The sequence below is a fragment of the Loxodonta africana genome, chromosome X, assembly GCF_030014295.1.
Source record: "Loxodonta africana isolate mLoxAfr1 chromosome X, mLoxAfr1.hap2, whole genome shotgun sequence".
Lineage (NCBI taxonomy): Eukaryota > Metazoa > Chordata > Mammalia > Proboscidea > Elephantidae > Loxodonta > Loxodonta africana.
The window spans coordinates 16,739,553-16,758,415 of NC_087369.1; the positions used below are offsets into that span (position 1 = coordinate 16,739,553).

An 18,863-nucleotide genomic window follows, 5' to 3' on the forward strand; every position below is an offset into this window, starting at 1 on the left:
ATAGTTAATCAAGCACCATAGCCTGATTGTTCTTTCCTTTGAAATAACACTCATATTTTCCCTTTCTCTGTCGGTTTCCATAGCAGGATCCAAGTCTAAGCTTCATGCGGTGGTTCTCAAAGTGTGGGCGCCAGACCAACACCAGCAGCATCACTTGGGAGCTTGTTACAAATACAGATTCCCAGGCTCTGCCCCAGTCCCTCAATTGCGTCAGAATCTTTGTGGGGGGCACGGCCATCTGCATTTTTACATACCCTCCAGGTGAGCCTGATGCTCTTGCCAAGTCTGAACCAGTGGCTTCATGTAAGGATACCCTGTGAGCCCTCCACGGTCCATCCTGAGTGTGGCTAACACACTAATTGACATACTGTTATATATTCTGTTTACTGCTAGGTCTGCTCCATAACCATGAATGGCTCCCAATTCCCTGCCTCATGAGGGCTAAACTCCCCCACCTAGCTCTTAAAGCTGCATGATCAGGCTCCGTCTCTCCAAACGTGTCCTCAGTGGACCCCCTAAGACACTCTGCATTCTAGTGGTGACAGTGTCTTCACTTACCAAGTCCCATGCCCTCTAGTATGATGCCTGTCCACCCTCACTCACCCACGCCACCCCGTCCAGGGTTGGATTCGGACCTTTACGGACCCTAAACGGTGAAAAGGGGCTTAGAAATAAAAATAAACATAATACTTAGCGGTAAAATAATCCCGTGGAGGTCAACCAAATTACTGATTCTTTCCCATAATGGTTGATTTGCTGCTTTAAAAATATATTTATCAAGTTCTTTCTTAAAAAAGTGCTTTTTCGGTGCCACCCTGCTTTCTTTATGGCCCAAGTTCATGCTCAATGTTATCAACCGATTGATCCAGTTCTGCTTCTGTGGGTCCAAATCCTATTCACTGTTGAGTGTTCTGCTCATTTTAGGAGTAAAACTGAATAAATAAATGAATGAATGAGCAGCCTCACTCATTCAATTAGTCAGAAGGAAGGTGTTTTGTATTTATTTCTTGTTTGCCCTTTCAGCACCGCGAAGTAGGTGATTAATACATCCTAGTGTTGTAGTTGATGGCAGAGTCCCTGGTTATTGCCAGTCCAATTGTCAGGTGTTGTGGGCAGCCTACCAGGATGCTGAACATAATAATCCCTACTCCACTAACTGCCTAGAGGTCCCTGGGCAGTGCAAACAGTTTGTGCTCGACCGCTAACCTAAAGGTTGGCAGTTCGAAACCAACAAAATGGTGCCACAGAAGAAAGGCCTGGCGATTTGCCTGCATAAAGATTACAGCCAAGAAAATCCTATGGGGCAGTTCTACTCTGTCACATTGGATCGCCAGGAGTCAGAATCAACTTGACAGCGCACAACAACATACAGGAGCAAAAGGAGCCCTGGTGGTGCAATGGTTAGGCGCTCAGCTGCTAATTGAAAGGTTGGTGGTTCAAATCCACCCAGTGGCTCCATGGGAGAAAGCCCTGGGAATCTGCTCCCATAAAGATTACAGCCTAGAAAACCCTATGGAGCAGTTCTACTCTGTCACGTGTGGTCACTATGAGTTGGCATTGACTTGATGGCAACAGGTTTGGGATTTTTTTTTTTTTGGTTCTATTGCCTAGACCTAGTTTTCAGAATCCTCTTAGCCAGCACGTACCTGTTGGCAGGCATGTGACAGTCCCAGAGGCATGGGACTCTGTGCATTAGCAAAGGCACCACTCCATACAAAGGCACCACTCCAAAAAAAAAAAATTTTTTTTTATGAAGGTAAGAATTATACCTGTAAGTCACTTCTCCAAAGTTAAAAAAAAAAAAAATCCCCTTTTAAAATGAATCAATCAGGGTGCAATGTTTGAACACCAATTATAAACCCAGCCCCACCTAAATGCCAAATCCCTCCAACCTCTTAATAGGAGAACTGTCGTAGCAGTGAAAGCTTTCCTAATTGTAAGCAGTTTCGTAAACCTCCGATTTAATACGTGATGCATTTGACCCATTAAGAGTGGCTCCTCGGAGCTGAAGTTTCAGCTGGAGAAAAATCTGTGAAAACTGAATGTTTATCTTCTATAGTACTCTGCGGATATAGGTGTCCACATTTTGAACAACCATGTAAAGGACATGTATCACCTGGCTGTGGACATCCGCCCAGTAACTACCACTGAAGTCACCCCAGCCCCTTTCTCCCAAGCCCATTAGCCAGCCTCCCCAGTGCCCTTGTAACTCACCCCCCATCAGTGGGTTTGAAAGGAGCCTGGTGTCAGGAAGGGGCTCTGGCCCCAGGGACTTGCTGTCGTTTCTGCTGCCTCCTTCACCATCCATTGCGCTCTCCTGGGCTGGGCAAGCTCTAAGCTCCACTTCAGTTGCTCAGGAAAGTCCAAATTCCACACACCCCCTCCCCCGGGAAGTTGCAGCTCTCGGTGGCTGTCTGAGCAGCAGTCACACGTCCTGGCCAGACGTCTGCAGCAGGAGCAGTCCAGGCAGCAGTAACCGGAGTCGTACCTGTGGTCAGACACACAGACACTCACACACTCACACGCACACTCGCGCTTCACCTAGCTGGCTGGAGGCTAGCCAAAGCTCAAAACAGCCCGTAGCCCCAAGTCTTGCTGATGTCACGTCCTTTCCAAAACTGAGACCAATCAGTGAGGAAGCCTTGAAGTTTATCAGGAAAGAAACTCACAGTTTGTAACTTTGGAGACTGAAGAGAACAGGGTGATGACGGCAACAGCTCACTGGCTGCCACTTTGTCCCCCACTTCCCAGCTGAGACTCGTTTTTTTGCAGGCTCAGGGGCTGAGAAGTCCAGGGTCTATGCCACAGCCCTGCTGACTGGCTCACCCGGGAATATTCACAGCCCCACCATCTCCTCGCACATGTGGTTTCAATTTTGCTGGGAGTTCCTTATGAGAAAATGTGTCTATATGTTACGAAAATGCACATTTCGAAAGAACTTTTATTTTCTTCCTTCCATCTGCAAAGTTTTCGTTAAACGTTGCCCTTTACCCTTCCTCCACCCACAGGCTTTATTTTAACTTCTGAATAAATAATTAACGGTTGCTTTTGGGAAAATGGGTTGCTGAGTGGCCTGGGGTGAGGGCTGGGTGGGGGTGGAGCGGAGGGGGAGGGGGGAGCAGCTATCTTTCCCTTAACTGTTAATTTTCAAAGTTTACTTTGTCAAGGTTTCATAGGTTTGCCTTTACAAAGTCTTTGGGTTTTCTGTAGATCTGTCTTTTCAGATGGGCCCAGTGTCATGGCACCCCGGGTGCTGGTTTGGGCTGATGCCTCCCAACAGACCCCCTCTGTTCCTGTCTTCCAGGTGAAGGGGATTCTTGGGTGGGGGGAGGCTCCCAGTTCCTCTCCAGGCTAGTCTGGCTGTGAAATGATTGCTGATTTTTTTAAAGCCAAGACTGTAGCCTCATTGTTTCAGATCTAAGAATCCCAGTTGGGGCACTTGGTAACCAGTGTTAACTAAGAAGTGTCCTTTGTCTTTTAAAAAGCATTCTCCTGCAGATATGTATGGAGCCCTGGTGGTGCAGTGGTTAACAGCCTGGCTGCTAACCCAAAGGTCAGCAGTTTGAATCCTCCAGCCACTCCTTGGAAACCCTATGGCACAGTTCTACTCTGTCCTGTAGACTCGCTGTGAGTCAGAATTGATTGATGACAACAGGTTTGGTTTGGGGGTTTGGTTGCAGACATGTATACACATTTATCCTTTTCCATTTTCACATCAATGTAAATATACTATCATGTTCTACGCTTTTCACACTTATTATATCTTGGAGAACATTCCATTTCAATGCTCCTTTTATTCGTGACTACATGGCATTCCATATTCCTTATTATTCCCTTAATGATAGAGGCAGAAGGTTTCCATTGTTTTACTACTACAAAGGCACTGAAGTCCATATTTTTGTGCACATATAAAATATTTCTGGAGGAGAGCTTCTTGAGAGTGGAAAAGTTGAGTCAAAGGAATGCTCGTACATACGTGATATAGAACTAAAGACACATGTACAGGACTACAAGTAAAACTGGGGGAATTGCAGTAAGATCAGTGGATTGTATCCATGGCAATTTCCTGGCTGTGATATTGTGCTAGAGTTCTGCAGAATGCTACCACTGGGGGAAACTGGACAAAGCGTAAACGAGATCTCTCTGTATTATTTATTATGACTGCGTGTGAATCTACAATTACTCAATAAAATTCCATTAAACAAAGATGCTCCTTTAAAATTAGGATCCGAGACCATACCAAACGAGTTACCATCAAGTAACCCATTGTGACTGCATGTATCAGAGTAGAATAGGATTTTCAAGACTGTGACGTTTCAAATCGCCAGGCCTTTCTTCCAAGGCACCTCTGGTTGTATTCGAACCACCAACCTTTCGGCTAGTAGTGGAGTGCTTAGTCATTTGCAAGAGGTGAAATGTGTGCCCCTATATAGACATTTTGCACCAAATGGAAAAAGTTAATACAAACTCTGTAGTCAAAGAACATGAGTATAGATAAAGGCCCGTACGGCCCAGTCTGTTCGAACACTGTTGTCATTCCTCATAAACCCAGCAACCTCGTGTCCCAGAGCCAAGGCCTAATTGGAAACACTGTTCTCATTGTACAATAAGGCAGGGTGATATTTCGGTCATCATACTGATTTTGAAAAAAAGATTGCACTGAAATATTATTTATCCCGATGGCTGAGTTTTTGGTGCCCCCTTAAATTTTGTATCTGATGTGAGTGCCTGGCTTGCCCCACCCTAATCCCAGGCCTGGGGGAGAAGAATCTTGATGTCTGCAACATACTTGCAAATGGTTCAGTAAAACAAAAACATGTGTGTGTACTAATCATACAAATTATGTGTGATTTATATATAAAAAATATATATTATATAGGTTGTGTGCATACATACGTACCTAATACATCTATGTTGTTTATATTATTAAGGAACTGTTTCTCCCAAACTCTCCTTCCCTATATTTCTAAAATAGCCATGTCAAGTAAACATGAGGTCTATAAATGATTCTTTTTTTTTAGTAACAATGCTCATTGCTGAGAAGATTGTATGCACTTATCACGACAGAGAAGACATAATGTATATACGTACATACAAAAAATCAAACCCATTGCCATCAAGTCAATTCTGACTCATGGTGACCCCACAGGTCAGAGTATAATTGCCCCGCAGGGTTTCCAAGGAGTGGCTGGTGGATTCAACTGCTGACCTTTTGTTTAGCAGCCGAGTTTAGCAGCCGAGCTCTTAACCACTGCACCACCAGGGCTCCATATGTACATATATCTACATATAAACATGCATAAACACACATATGTAGAGAGAAAAGCAAATGTGGCAAAATGCTAACAATTGAGGTGGTGGGCAAAGAGGTGTTCGTTGTATTATTCTTGCAACTTTTCTGTAAGCTTGAAATTTTTCAAGATATAACATAGTGAGGGAAGGAAAGTTAATAAGTGAAAAAAAGTGACGTACATTTTTTACAGATTAAACTCATGTTAAAAAAAAACAGTTGCTGTCGAGTCGATTCGGACTCACAGCACCCCTATGTGTGTCAGAGTAGAACTGCGCTCCATAAGGTTTTCAATGGCTGATTTTTCAGAAGTAGATCTCCAGGCCTTTCTTCAGAGGCACTTCTGGGTGGATTCAACCTCCAACCTTTCGGTTAGCAGCGGGGTGTGTTAGCCGTTTGCCCTACCCAGGGACTTCCATGTTAAATAGGAAGCTGCTACTTCAAGTGTAATCCGTGCATCCCTCCTGGTGCAGGGAAGGAGGTGATGAAGTCCATATGCAAATGTCCCTGCAACCGTGACCTTGGCAATGATCTGTGATGATCTGCGATGCACCCTCCCCTGACGTACTGGGGCGGGCGGGGCTGGAAGAGTTTAAAGCCCATTAGGTGGGGCGGGGAAGGCAGGCAGGGAGGAAGGCTTAATGTCAGGCAATGTTGGCGCTGATGAGTATGGCATTCTTAAGTAGAATGAATGTATATCAAAATAGCGCCGACAAGTAAGCACAGTTAATATCTGTTGAATGTGTTTTGATCAAAGATTCTATAGAAGAATCTCAATTAAAGGGGGGGAAATGCACAACAGAATTTCAGATTCTCCTGGAATCCAGACTTTCTGGAGCAATTGAGGCCAGATGAACCCCTGAAACTACTGCCCTGAGACAATTTTTAAACCTTAAAGAAGGAAAGCATCCAAATTCCTGAATGCTCTATGAAAGGAAGAGACTCTTCTACTCTTTCTTTTTGATCTTTCCATGGTTAACAATGGCTCACCTGACTTCTTGGTTGTTGCAAATCCATCCTTTATCTCAATCCATTTTCCATCTTAAACATTTTTCTTATGGCTATTTATTCCTATGTCCCCCGTTGTAAATTTCCAATTCATTTCCCTTGCTATTTTTTTTTTTTATTCATGAGCCTATATTACTCTTTATATATTGAAATGTGGCTGTCAGCTGAGATCACTCTGCCTTGGGGCAGACCGAATCATACCCCCTTCCATGGATTTTGGACTAGCCTGTGCCTTCCCCACGATTTGTGAAATTTGTCTTCCCTAAGATTTTAAAGAGCAGCTCAGGAAGACAAAGTAAAGTGTTATAATGACATGAGCAAAGGGCTGAAGATAGAAAACCAAAAGGGAAGAACGCTCTCGGCATTTCTGAAGCTGAAAGAACTGAAGAGAAAATTCAAGCCTCAAGTTGTAGTAGTGAAGGATTCTATAGGGAAAATATTAAACTACACAGGAAGCATCAAAAAAGATGGAAGGAATACACACAGTCACTATACCAAAAAGAATTGGTCGATGTTCAACCATTTCCAGAAGTAGCATATGACCAAGAGCCAATGGTACTGAAGGAAGAAGTCCAAGCTGCTCTGAAGGCATTGCCGGAAAACAAGGCTCCAAGAATTGACAAAGTATCAATTGAGATGTTGCAACAAACAGACGCAGCACTGGAAGTGCTCACTCCTCTATGCCAAGAAATTTGGAAGTCAGCTACCTGGCCAACTGATTGCAAGAGACCCATATTTATGCCTATTCCCAAGAAAGGTGATCCAACTGAATGCAGAAATTATCAAACAATATCATTAATATCACGTGCAAGTAAAATTTTGCTGAAGATCATTCAAAAGCGGCTGCAGCAGTATATTGACAGGGAACTGCCAGAAACTCAAGCTGGATTCAGAGGAGGACGTGGAACCAGGGATATCTTCCTGATGTCAGATGGATCCTGGCTGAAAGCAGAGAATACCAGAAAGATGTTTACCTGTGTTTTATTGACTATGCAAAGGCATTCAACTGTGTGGTTCATAACAAATTAGGGATAACATTGTGAGGAATGGGAATTCCAGAACACTTCTTTGTGCTCATGAGGAACCTGTGCATAGATCAAGAGGCAGTCATTCAAACAGAACAAGGGGATACTGCGTGGTTTGAAGTCAGGAAAGGTGCATGTCAGGGTTGTATCCTTTCACCATACCTATTCAACCTGTATGCTGAGCAAATAATCTCAGAAGCTGGGCTCTACGAAGAATGGGGCATCAAGACTGGAAGAAGACTCATTAACAACCTGCATTATGCAGATGACACAACCTTGCTTGCTGAAAGTGAAGAGGACTTGAAGCACTTACTGATGAAGATCAAAGACCACACCCTTCAGTATGGATTACACCTCAACATAAAGAAAACAAAAATCCTCACAACTGGGCCAATAAGCAACATTATGATAAACAGAGAAAAGATTGAAGTTGTGAAGGATTTCATTTTACTTGGATCCACAATCAACAGCCATGGAAGCAGCAGTCAGGAAATCAAAAGACACATTGTATTGGGCAAATCTGCTGCAAAGGACCTTTTTCAAGTGTTGAGGAGCAAAGATGTCACCTTGAAGACTAAGGTGCGCCTGACCCAACCCATGGTGTTTTCAGTCGCTTCATATTGCATGCAAAAGCTAGAGAATGAATAAGGAAGACCTAAGAAGAACTGAGGCTTTTGAATTGTAGTGTTGGCGAAGAATATTGAGTATACCATTGACTGCCAAAAGAATGAACAAATCTGTCTTGGAAAAAGTACAGCCAGAATGCTCATTAGAAGCAAGGATGGTGAGACTAAGTCTCACAGACTTTGGACATGTTGTCAGGAGGGATCAGTCCCTGGAGAAGGACATCATGCTTGGTAAAGTAAAAGGTCAGTGAAAAAGAGGAAGACCCTCAAGAGGGATTGACACAGCGGCTGCAACAATGGGCTCAAGCATAACAATGATTGTGAGGATGGCACAGGACATGGCTGTGTTTCATTCTGTCATACATGGGGCATTATGAGTCGGAACCAACTCAACGGCACCTAACAACAACAACAACATGATCTGTGAAACTTCTTCAGGAGTTTGTTTTTCTGGTCATATCTTTCATAGAAGAAGAGGTACTGTCCCACCTGAAACAGGGAAGTTTAAGTATTGTTTTGCCACCATGTAATGCATTCAATAAGGAGCCCTGGTGGTACAATGGTTAAGTGCTTGGCTGCTAACCAAAAGGTCAGTGGTTCGAACCCACAAGCTGCTCCATGGGAGAAAAGACCTGGTGATCTGCTCCTGTAATGATTACAGCCTAGGAAGCCCTATGGGGCAGCTCTGCTTTCTCCTGTAGGGTCACTCTGAGTCAGAGTCATCTCAACAGCAATGGGTTAATGCAGCCAATATACTATAGCATGTAGATGCAGAGGAATAATCTAGACTTCTTCCTCAATATCTTGTAAAAATAATGCACAAAGCACTTGTATATGTTTCAGACTTTACTGGAGGTTTGGGCAATTTCAACAATTTGCGAGCAGTAACTTGAATAACTGGAAGCAGATCACCAGGCCTTTCTTCTGAGGTGCCTCTGGATGGACTCAGACCAATCTCTTGATTAGTGGTGCTTAACTTTTTGCACCACACATCGACTTTGTTCGTTACGAGAGATCCCAAATAATCACTTTCCTGTCTCCACTGGAGGAGCCTCTCTGTGGGAGAAAGATGTGGCAGTCTGCTTCTATGAAGATTACAGCCTTGGATACTTGTTTGGTACCAAAAGAGTGGGGTGCTGCTCTAACAGGTAACTACAATGTGGAAGCCGTTTTGAAGTTGAGTAATGGATAGAGGCTGGAAGAGTTTTAAAGTGCCTAGTGGTACAGTGGTTAAAGTGATTGACTGCTAACTGAAAGGTCAGTGGTTTGAGACCACCAGCAGCTCTGTGGGAGAAAGATGTGGCAGTCTGCTTCTGTAGAGATTTACAGTCTTGGAAACCCTATGGGGTCGCTATGAGTTGGAATCGACTCAGCGGCAGTGAATTATTAGTAAAAGCCTAGATTGCCTTGAAGAGACTGTTGATGGAATTATTGACATCAAAGACCATTCTGGTGAGGCCTCAGAAGGAAGTGAAGAGAGCTGTAACACCAGAGATGGCGCAGATGGTGAGAAGCAGCAGCAGATAAATGGCAGCAGCAGAACCAGGAGACCAGTGTGAGTTGGCACTGGAGCCAACCCAAGGAGCAAGAGAGCTGAGTGCCTTCAGGCAGGAGGATTCCTGGTGGAGTAGGGTGCCTCCAGGCACTTATTGGTAGAGCTAGGCTTGCCGACCCACAGAGCAAGAGAGCTGAGTGCCTTCTGAGGTTTACTGGTGGCGTGGTATGCCTCCAGACGCTTATCAACAGAGCTAAAGAACTTTGGAACACTTGCCCAAGCAGCACAGATGCCGGGCCTGCCCAAGGACCTGAGGGGCTGAGAAGCCAAGGAACCAGGAAGCAGAAGCTGAAGAGACAAGGAACACAGGAAGCAGAGCTGCCTCAGTCTCAAAGGGTGGGACCACCACCTCTGGGGTCTCAAAGTTGTGGCAACCAAAAATGTCTCCAGACATTGCCAAATATCCCTGGGGGAAGGGGAGAACAAAATTGTCCTCAATTGAGACCCACAGGTCTAGAAAAATTGGAAAAAAAAATGTTTGGAACTAACCTTAGGATCACCTGAAAGACAGAAAAAAATACACACACAAGCTTTGATTTTAAAATTTTCTTTTCAGGAGCTAATATGACTGTAGTCACTGAATCATGACAGTAGCACTTACAATAACTAAAAAATCTAATTGTCATCTTCTAAATTTACAAAGAGGAGGAGGAGGAGGAGGAGGAGATGGAGAAGAAAAAGCAGGTGAGTAGGAAGAGGAGGAAGAAGAAGGGGAGAAGGAGAAGGCTGTTTTTCAAGTATACTTTAGTGCTTCTTTTGGGTTCATTGTTGTTGTTGTGTGTGGTGAAGTTGATTCCGACTCATAGTGACCCCATGTGACAGAGTAGAACGGCCCCATAGGGTTTCCTAGGCTATAATCTTTATGGAAGCAGATTGTCATGTCTTTCTCCAGCAGATCCACAAGGTGGGTTCGACCCACCAACCTTTCACTTAGCAGCTGAGTGCTTAACCATTGTGCTTCCAGGACTCCTTCCCACAGAAAAAAACCTCGATCCAGCATTGAGCCCACCTTGGTGGCTGGCATCTACATGTAATGCAAAAAAGCAAGCCAACGTTGAAAGCAAGCCAACGCTTAGGCTGTAGCCTGCATCAGACAGTGTCTATGGGCTCAGGTACATGGGGGCATCCAGTGTGGCTGGATCCTTCAAAGAACAGCATTTACTATCAGAAACGATGAGCAACAGACCCCAGTCTTGGGGGAAGCTAATCTCTTCCTACATCTTTGTTACCAACCAGGACCTCAGCAACTAGAAACCTCAATTAACTGTGATGGTTTGAATGTATGTTGCGCTTTTTAACAGGGTTTTTAAAAGGCAGGGAAATCAAAATTATAACAGATTTATTCAAGGAAGGAAGGAAAGAAAGGAGAAAGGAGGAAGGAGGGAGGAGCGAAGTCAGGAACACATCTTGGAATACTTACATTCATTACAATCTTCTCCACCCAACTTTAACATGTGTTTACATGATATTCAGAATATTGACCCTTGGGTACTTGAAGATTATGAATCATCACAAAATATCCTATTATTTTCACTCTACTTCATAGTTTTTGTTTTCTTTTTAAGTTTCTTAACAAGAAGAGCTAAAAACGAACAGGTTTGTGGTTGCCCCTTGGTTAATGAGAACCTTACACTAACCAGGAACTTTCCACTCCCCATCTGGTTCTTGATGACTTTACTCTAAACTGGATAGCTCACTTGAAGATGCTGAGAGTCTAGCTGTTGGGCGTCTACACTAGGTGCTCTGAGTACAGCAGGCGACAACTCGCTTATTCCCAAAGTGTCTTCCTGTGGACGGGTGGACTATCGGTATAGCAGGAATCTTTCCAGTGGCTCTGGCAGATGTAGCTTGTGGATGACTTGATGACAGGCTCGACCTAAGCACTTCCGGACACACAGGCGGCAGAGCTGGGAAAGAGAAGGCGGGCCTGCAGAGGAAATTAAAATAGTGTAAACCTCATTGGGGGCAGGCGGAGGGCGGGCAGATCAGGGAACTGGAAGAGACTGACCACTTTCTAAATGCTGAAGAGAAGCTGGGTCTCAATAAGAACTATAGAACAAGATTGAGGTTGTTAGCTGACGTCGAGTCAGCCCCTGACTCATGGCGACCCCATGCACAATGGAACAAAATGCTGCCCAGTTCTGTGCCATCCCCATGAGCGTCTGCGGATTCCACTGTTGTGATCCACAGGGTTGCCGTCAGCAGATAGGCCTTTCTTCCTAGTCTGTCTTAGTCTGGACACTGCTGAAACCTGTTCAGCAGCATAGCAACAAGCATTGGCTGGGAATCAAACCTGGGTCTCTCGCATGGAAAGCAAGAATTCTACCACTGAACCACCACTACCCTCTATAGAGCAAGGTAGCAGACACTAAATAAACACAAAACCCAGCAAACCCAGTGCCGTCGAGTCGATTCCGACTCATAGAGACTCTATAGGGATCCTGATTTGCCCCTCTGAAGGGGACATGTTTCTTTAAATCGAACCTCAAATGGTAAATGTATTGCTGATGCTGAAGAATGAGGCTAACCAGAGGCAAGTTAGGAATGACGCGTGCAGCATAAAGGCAATACACCCAGTTCATGTATCCCCAGTGCCAGTGAATCCAATATGGTGGCTGAGGAGAAAACTCAAATGAGAGCACGGAACGTGCTGGACCCAACACAGAGCTGCTGAGCAGAGGGACAACTGTGGAGAGGGTGTCAGTGGAAGCCCAGTCTATGTGGCAGTTAGGAGATGTGCAGGGGCCTGACACTCAGGCCTTGGGGGTCTCTTCGGCCCTCCTGACTCTAGCTGCCCATGAGGCAGCCCTGCAAATAATCTCAACCAGCGGTTCTCAAAGTGGGATCCTCAGACCAGTAGTATCTGCATCCCCTGGGAGCCTGCTGGACAAGCAGAGTCTCAGACCCTAGCCCAGACCTGCAGAGTCAGAATCTGCCTTTTAACAAGATGCCCAGGTGACTCATACGCACCTTGAAGTTTAAGATACACAGGTCTACAGACTACTCCTAAAATGATTAAGCCAAAGGTTCCACTTGGAAGACATATGAAATGTGGGGGAACTTTCACAAAATGGAACCGGTGAGTGAAATGAGAGCCCTCCCCATTGGGAATTGTTTCAGAAGCGATGCCAATGCCTTTGGGTAATAAGTGAAATATGGACAGCACATAAAATCGCAGAAGACATCGCCACCTCCCACAGTGCCACCCACAATGAAAAAGGGAAAGGAAAGAAAGTCTAGGGATGAGACAAGAAGGAGAGGTGGCGATATGCTCATGGCAGACCCTCGCCCAGCCCTGCATCACCTTCCCGGAGCAGGAGCGCCTGCTCTACGCTGCTTCTAGGAGCCGCCAGCTCGAGTGCGGTGCACCCCTGAGCGTTTCTGCACTTCAGGTTCGCCCCATAGTCTGTCAGCAGGTGGATGACCTCCGCGCTGGACTGCCGAGCTGCCGCGTGCAGGGGGGTGTCCAGCCATTGGCCGTGGTCAACATTGGCTCCTTAACCAAACAGATGGCCACAAGTTACCACTAAATATTAACAGTGAAACACAATTAGCCTAAAACGTTATTGTTGTTAGCTGCTGCTGAGTCAGTACCTGACCGATGGCAATGCCAGGCCTTTCTTCCTAGTCCACCTTAGCCTGGAAGCTCCGCTGATACCTGTTTAGCATCACAGCAACACACAAGCCTCCTCTAACAAACAGGTGGTGACTGTGCATAATAAAGTCCATTGGCCAGGAATCGAACCCAAGTCTCCTGCATGGAAGAGGAGAATTCTACCACTGAACCACCAATGCCTCATCTCTGTTATTATAAAAACCAGTTGCTGTCGAGTCGATTCTGAGTCATGGTGACCCTATGTGTGTGTGTCAGAGGGGAACCGTGTTCCACAGGGTTTTAGATGGCTGATTTTTCTGAAGTAGATCGCCAGGCCTTTCTTCCTAGTCTATCTTAGTCTGGTAGATCTGCTGAAACCTGTTCAGCATCATGATAACAGACAAGCCTCCAATGACAGGTGGAACCACCAGTGCCCCCCTAAAATGCAGGAGCTGTATATTAAAAAAGGCATCTTAAATGCCATAACATAACTGACCAAATCTTTGACTTAAGCCTGGAGTCTTGACATTGGTGACAAAAGTGAATATAGAATATTTGTCATTTTAAATATATATTTTACTTGCTTTCCCATACAAAAATATTCAACATATATGACATACAAAATATATGACATACAAACTAAAATATTTGAGACTCCTGTTACATGGAATCATTCTGTTCTTTGGCAAAGGATAAAGCTAAATTTATTTAGTATTTATATTATTCAGGGCTCAAAATAAAAGATAGCCTACTATGTTGTTGTTGTGTGCTGTCAAGTCGATTCTAACTCATAGCGACCTTATAGGATAGAGTAGAACTGCCCCATACGGTTTTCTAGGCTGTAATCTGTATGGGAGCAGATCGCCAGGTCTTTTCTCCCACAGAGCCACTGGTGGGTTTGAACCACCAACCTTTTGGTTAGCAGCTGAGCTCTTAACCATTGTGCCACGAGGGCTCCTTGAACCTACCATAGAGAATACTAAATGTTGAAGGATAAAAAAGACAAAAAACTTTTTGGAGATAAAAATTCTCAATTAAAAGTTCTTACTGAAACATCTACCTTTATGTCGGTGGCTAAGCTTGAAGAAACTTTAACCACATAATAGTTTCAAAACATTGTACTTCTCCCCTGGACTCTCAGTTTCTGTATATGCCTTTTAGAATTAAAAAAAAAAAAAATCACTAAATAACAGATTGAAGTAAAATAGTCTGGTGAATGTTGTTTTTACTACCCAGCATCTTTCTGGTAACCACCCCCAGATCTCTCTCTGGAGACCCACCCCCTTTGGATTGCCAGCCCATGTGCTTCCAGTAAAGCCCAACAACTGCAGTATGCAAGGAAAGCTAGGCCTAAGCCAATCAGTGCATTGTATTCCCTTGTCCACCATGATTGGTTCAGACATGGGCATGTGATTCAAGAAGAGCCAATGAAATACAGTTAGTTCCCTGCCCAACATCGGGACTTATGGGAAAGAGATTCTTGCTCTTACTTGCTAGGTATGAGTGAGGAAGGCTACAAGCCAGGTATTGCTGGCAGACATCTTTGACCACGAGGGCAAACCATACTGGATAAATGGAGCCAACATGATAGAAATGAGAAATAAATATACTCATTTCTCTTGGAGAATTTCTGTTTTTAGCATTCAAACATCAAATGCTGTCAAAAAAATTTTTTTTTTTAATTCTGACAAGAACTTCATCTTTGAAGCCATGGAAGACCAACATGGTTAATAAGTTTTTCTCATGAAAAGATTTCTGGAAATTACCTAGTTCTAGAAGTTTCTTCACACAGTCTACCCTCTGGTAGGTGCAGGCCACATACAGGGGAGTTCCGAGCTGAGGCACTTCTTGGTCAATGTTAACATTATTTGCCAGCAGAATCTCCATACACTCTTTATGACCTGGTGAACACAAGATAATCACACTTAAGTAAGGGAAACATTGACTATTCACAGAATTATAGGGTTGATTATCAAGAATGGGCCTTATAAATAAGCTATACTTTTTCTGTAGTAGAAAAAAAGTTTTTTTTTTAATCTTAGGTAAAACAAAAACCCGTTGTCATTGAGTCAATTCAGACTCATGGCAACCCCATGTGTTACAGAGTAGAACTGCTCCATAGGATTTTCTTGGCTGTAATCTTTACAGAAGCAGATTGCCAGACCTTTCTTCCACAGCACTGCTGAGTGAGTTCAAGCCCCCATCTTTAGGTTAGTAGTCAAGCACAAAGTGTTTGCGCCACCTGAGACTTTTAAACCTTACGGAGAACCCACCCCCCTAAATAAAATTGGTTAAAAAAAAAAAAGGAGTATGCCCATCTGTGTTATGAGATGTTTCACAGATTCATCGTTGTTCTTTATCGTTGCATAGTATTCCACTGTGTGAATATACCATAATTTGTTTATTCATCTGTCTGTTGATGGGCACCTAGGTTGTTTCCATCTTTTTGCTATTGTAAACAGTGCTGCAGTGAACATGGGTGTGCATACATCTATTCCTGTGAGGGCTCTTATTTCTCTAGGATATATTCCAAGGAGTGGGATTGCTGGATTGTATGGTAGTTCTAGTTCTAGCTTTTTAAGGAAGCGCCAAATTGATTTTCAGAGTGGTTGTACCATTTTACATTCCCACCAGCAGTGTATAAGTGTTCCAGTCTCTCCACAACCTCTCCAACATTTATTATTTTGTGTTTTTTGGATTAATGCCAGCTTTGTTGGGGGTGAGATGGTATCTCATTGTAATTTTGATTTGCATTTCTCTAATGGCTAATGATCATGAGCATTTCCTCATGTATCCGTTAGCCACCTAAATGTCTTCTTTGGTGAAGTGCCTATTCATATCCTTTGCTCATTTTCTAATTGGGTTATTTGTCTTTTTGTTGTTGAGGTTTTGCAGTATTTTGTAGAATTTGGTGACTAGACACTGATTGGATTTGTTGTAGCCAAAAGTTTTTTCCCAGTCCGTAGGCAGTCTTTTTACCCTTTTGGTGAAGTCTTTGGATGAGCATAAGTGTTTGATTTTTAGGAGCTCCCAGTTATTTAGTTTCTTTTCTGGTGTTTGCATTGTTAGTAATGTTTTGTGTACTGTTTACGTCATGTATTAGGGTTCCCAGTGTTGTCCCTATTTTTTCTTCCATGATCTTTATCATTTCAGATTTTATATCTAGATCTTTGATCCATTTTGAGTTAGCTTTTGTGCATGGTGCAAGGTATGGGTCTTGTTTCATTTTTTTGCAGATAGATATCCAGTTATGTCAGCACCATTTGTTAAAGAGACTGTCTTTTACCCAATTAATGGACTTTGGGCCTTTAACAAACAAAAATTTATTTTCTCACACTTTAGGAGGTTAGATGTCCGAATTCGGGGTGCCGGTTCTAGGGGAAGACTTTCTCTCTTCATTGGCTCTGGAGGAAGGTGCTTATCTCTTCCACTTGTTTCCTGATTCCTTGGAGATCTCCATGTGTCTTGGCATCTATCTTCCCCATCTCTCTTCTGCTTGCTTGCTTAATCTCTTTTTTATCTCAAAAGAGATGACTCAAAATACAACCTATACTAATCCTGCCTCATTAACATAACAAAGACAACTCATTACTAAATGGGATTATAACCATGGGCATAGAAGTTAGGACTTACAACACATATTTTGGGGAGACATAATTCAATCCATAACATTCCACCCTTTGGCTCCCAAAAATTCATGTCCTTGCCACATGCAAAACACATTCACCCCATCGCATCATCCTAAAAGTCTTAAATCAGCCCCAAGTCCAAAATCTCATCTTCTGAATCATCTAAATCAAATATGGGTGAGACTTTAGGCATATTCCACCCTGGGGCAAAATTACTCTTCATCTGTGAACCTATGAAATCTAGGCTACAAGTTGTTTCCAAAGTACAATGGTGGAACAGGCACAAAGGTAGACATTTCCATTATAAACGGGAGAAGTTGGAGGGAAAGAAGGAGCAATGGGCACCAAGCAAGTCCAAAATGCAGCAGAAAATTTTACATTAACTCTCAAGGCTTGAAAATAATCCTCTGCTCTCTGAGACCATCTGGGCAATGGCCCTGCCCTCCAGACTCTTGGGTGTTGGCCATGCTCTCTGAATTCTGGGTGGAGACCCCTCAGCCCTGGGCTTCAGCTCTACCTTCCAGGCCCACTGGGAAGGCAATTCTGCTTCCTCGGCTTTGGGCAGCCTCATTCTCCTAGTCCATCTGAGTCACAACCCCACCCATTCAGCCCCAGCAGTCCCCATTCTTCTGCCCCTTGGGCATGGCAGCTCACCCCCTCAGCTTTGGGTGGCAACCCCATCCCCCTGGCACACCTTAATGGCAGCCACACACTCCAGAACTGAGTAGGTGAAAATCCAACTCTTTGAAACCGTGAAGGCTGTGGCCCACCCTTTGAGATCCAGAAGCCTGTGGTCCCACCCTTTGAAAACAAGAAGCACTACTTCCCATACTCCTTTCAACAGTTCTACTGATCTCCAAGCTGCTCCAGGGATGGTCCTCTTCTTTTCTTGGAGGACAACAGATGCAGCTCCTTTGGCCTGTTTCCTGCCTGTAAAATTCCAAGAGGCATACAGTGTTCTTTCCTTTCATTCTTTCTCTGTCCCCTGCAGCCTAAGCTGATGGGTTTTCTATGTGGTAGTTGGCTAGATCCACCAGTCACAGACTTAATCTCCTTAACCAAAGATTTTGTAGCCACATCCTTGGTGAACATTCTACGACATGTGTTCTTAGTTTCTACAACACAATTTTCCAAATCTTTAAGTTCTGTTTTCATTTTGCACAGCTCATTTTTAAGTCCATCTCCTTTCTCTCACATTTTATTATAAGTGGCAAGGAGAAACCACACAGCCCCTTTAAGATCTTGTTTAGAAATATCATCAGCCAGATATCCAAGTTCCTCACTTACAAGTTGTACCTTCCACCAAACATCTGAACATAATTCAGACAAGTTCTTTGCCACTGCATAAAAAGCATCACCCTTCCTCCACTGTCCAAACACACGCTCATCATTTTCTTTTAAAGCCTCACCAGAAGCACGTTTAACATCCACATTTCTAGCAACATTCTGTTGCTGGCACATGATGTATTCTTGAATAAGATGATAGAAACTTTCTCTATAGCTCTCCTCACTTCCTTCTGAGCCCTCACCAGAATTGCCTTTGATGTCCATAATTCTACCAACAGTTTCTTCAAGGCAATCTGGGATTTTACAATCAGGCACCTTAAAACTCTTCCAGTCTCTACTCATTACCAATTCCAAAACCGCTTCCACATTTTAGGTAACTGTGGAGCAGCACCCCACTCTTCCAGTTCCAAATTTGGTCTTAGTTATCTAGTGCTGCTATAACAGAAATACTATAAGTGGGGGGCTTTAACAAACAGAAATCCTTTTTTTCACAGTTTAGGAGGCTTGAATTCCAAATTCAGGGTGCGAGTTCTAGGGGAAGGTTTTCTCTCTCTGTCAGCTCTGGAGGAAGGTGCTTGTCTCTTCAGCTTCTGCTTCCTGGCTCCTTGGAGATCTCCATGTGGCCTGGCATCTATCTTCCCACATTTTTCCTCTGCTTGCTTGTTTAATCTATTTCATATCTCAAAAGAGATTGATTCAAAATACACCCTACACTAATCCTGCCTCATTAACGTAACAAAGGCAACCCATTCCCAAATGAGATTATAATCATAGGAACAGAGGTTAGGATTTACACCACAAATTTTGGAGGAACATAATCCAATTAATAACAATCACTTTTAAGTAAT

At 43.7% G+C, this 18,863-nt stretch overlaps 2 protein-coding genes across 4 annotated transcripts in view; both read right to left on the reverse strand.

The window, feature by feature from the left end:
• Nucleotides 1–3,017, reverse strand: part of ASB9 (ankyrin repeat and SOCS box containing 9) — a 28,684-nt gene extending 25,667 nt beyond the window's left edge. The window contains exon 1 of the mRNA XM_003415980.3: nt 2,215–3,017. Within this exon, the coding sequence (XP_003416028.2) occupies nt 2,215–2,308 (94 nt within the window). The 5' untranslated portion in view covers nt 2,309–3,017. The remainder of the gene's footprint in view (nt 1–2,214) is intronic.
• Nucleotides 3,018–10,561: 7,544 nt separating this feature from the next.
• The window catches only part of ASB11 (ankyrin repeat and SOCS box containing 11), a 34,448-nt gene continuing 26,146 nt past the window's right edge, over nt 10,562–18,863 (reverse strand). For all 3 annotated transcript variants that reach the window (XM_003415979.4, XM_003415977.4, XM_003415978.2), the window contains exons 5-7: nt 14,866–15,000; nt 12,809–13,000; nt 10,562–11,431 (exon numbers count right to left, since the gene is read on the reverse strand). In XM_003415979.4, the coding sequence (XP_003416027.1) occupies nt 11,307–11,431; nt 12,809–13,000; nt 14,866–15,000 (452 nt within the window). In that variant the 3' untranslated portion in view covers nt 10,562–11,306. The remainder of the gene's footprint in view (nt 11,432–12,808; nt 13,001–14,865; nt 15,001–18,863) is intronic.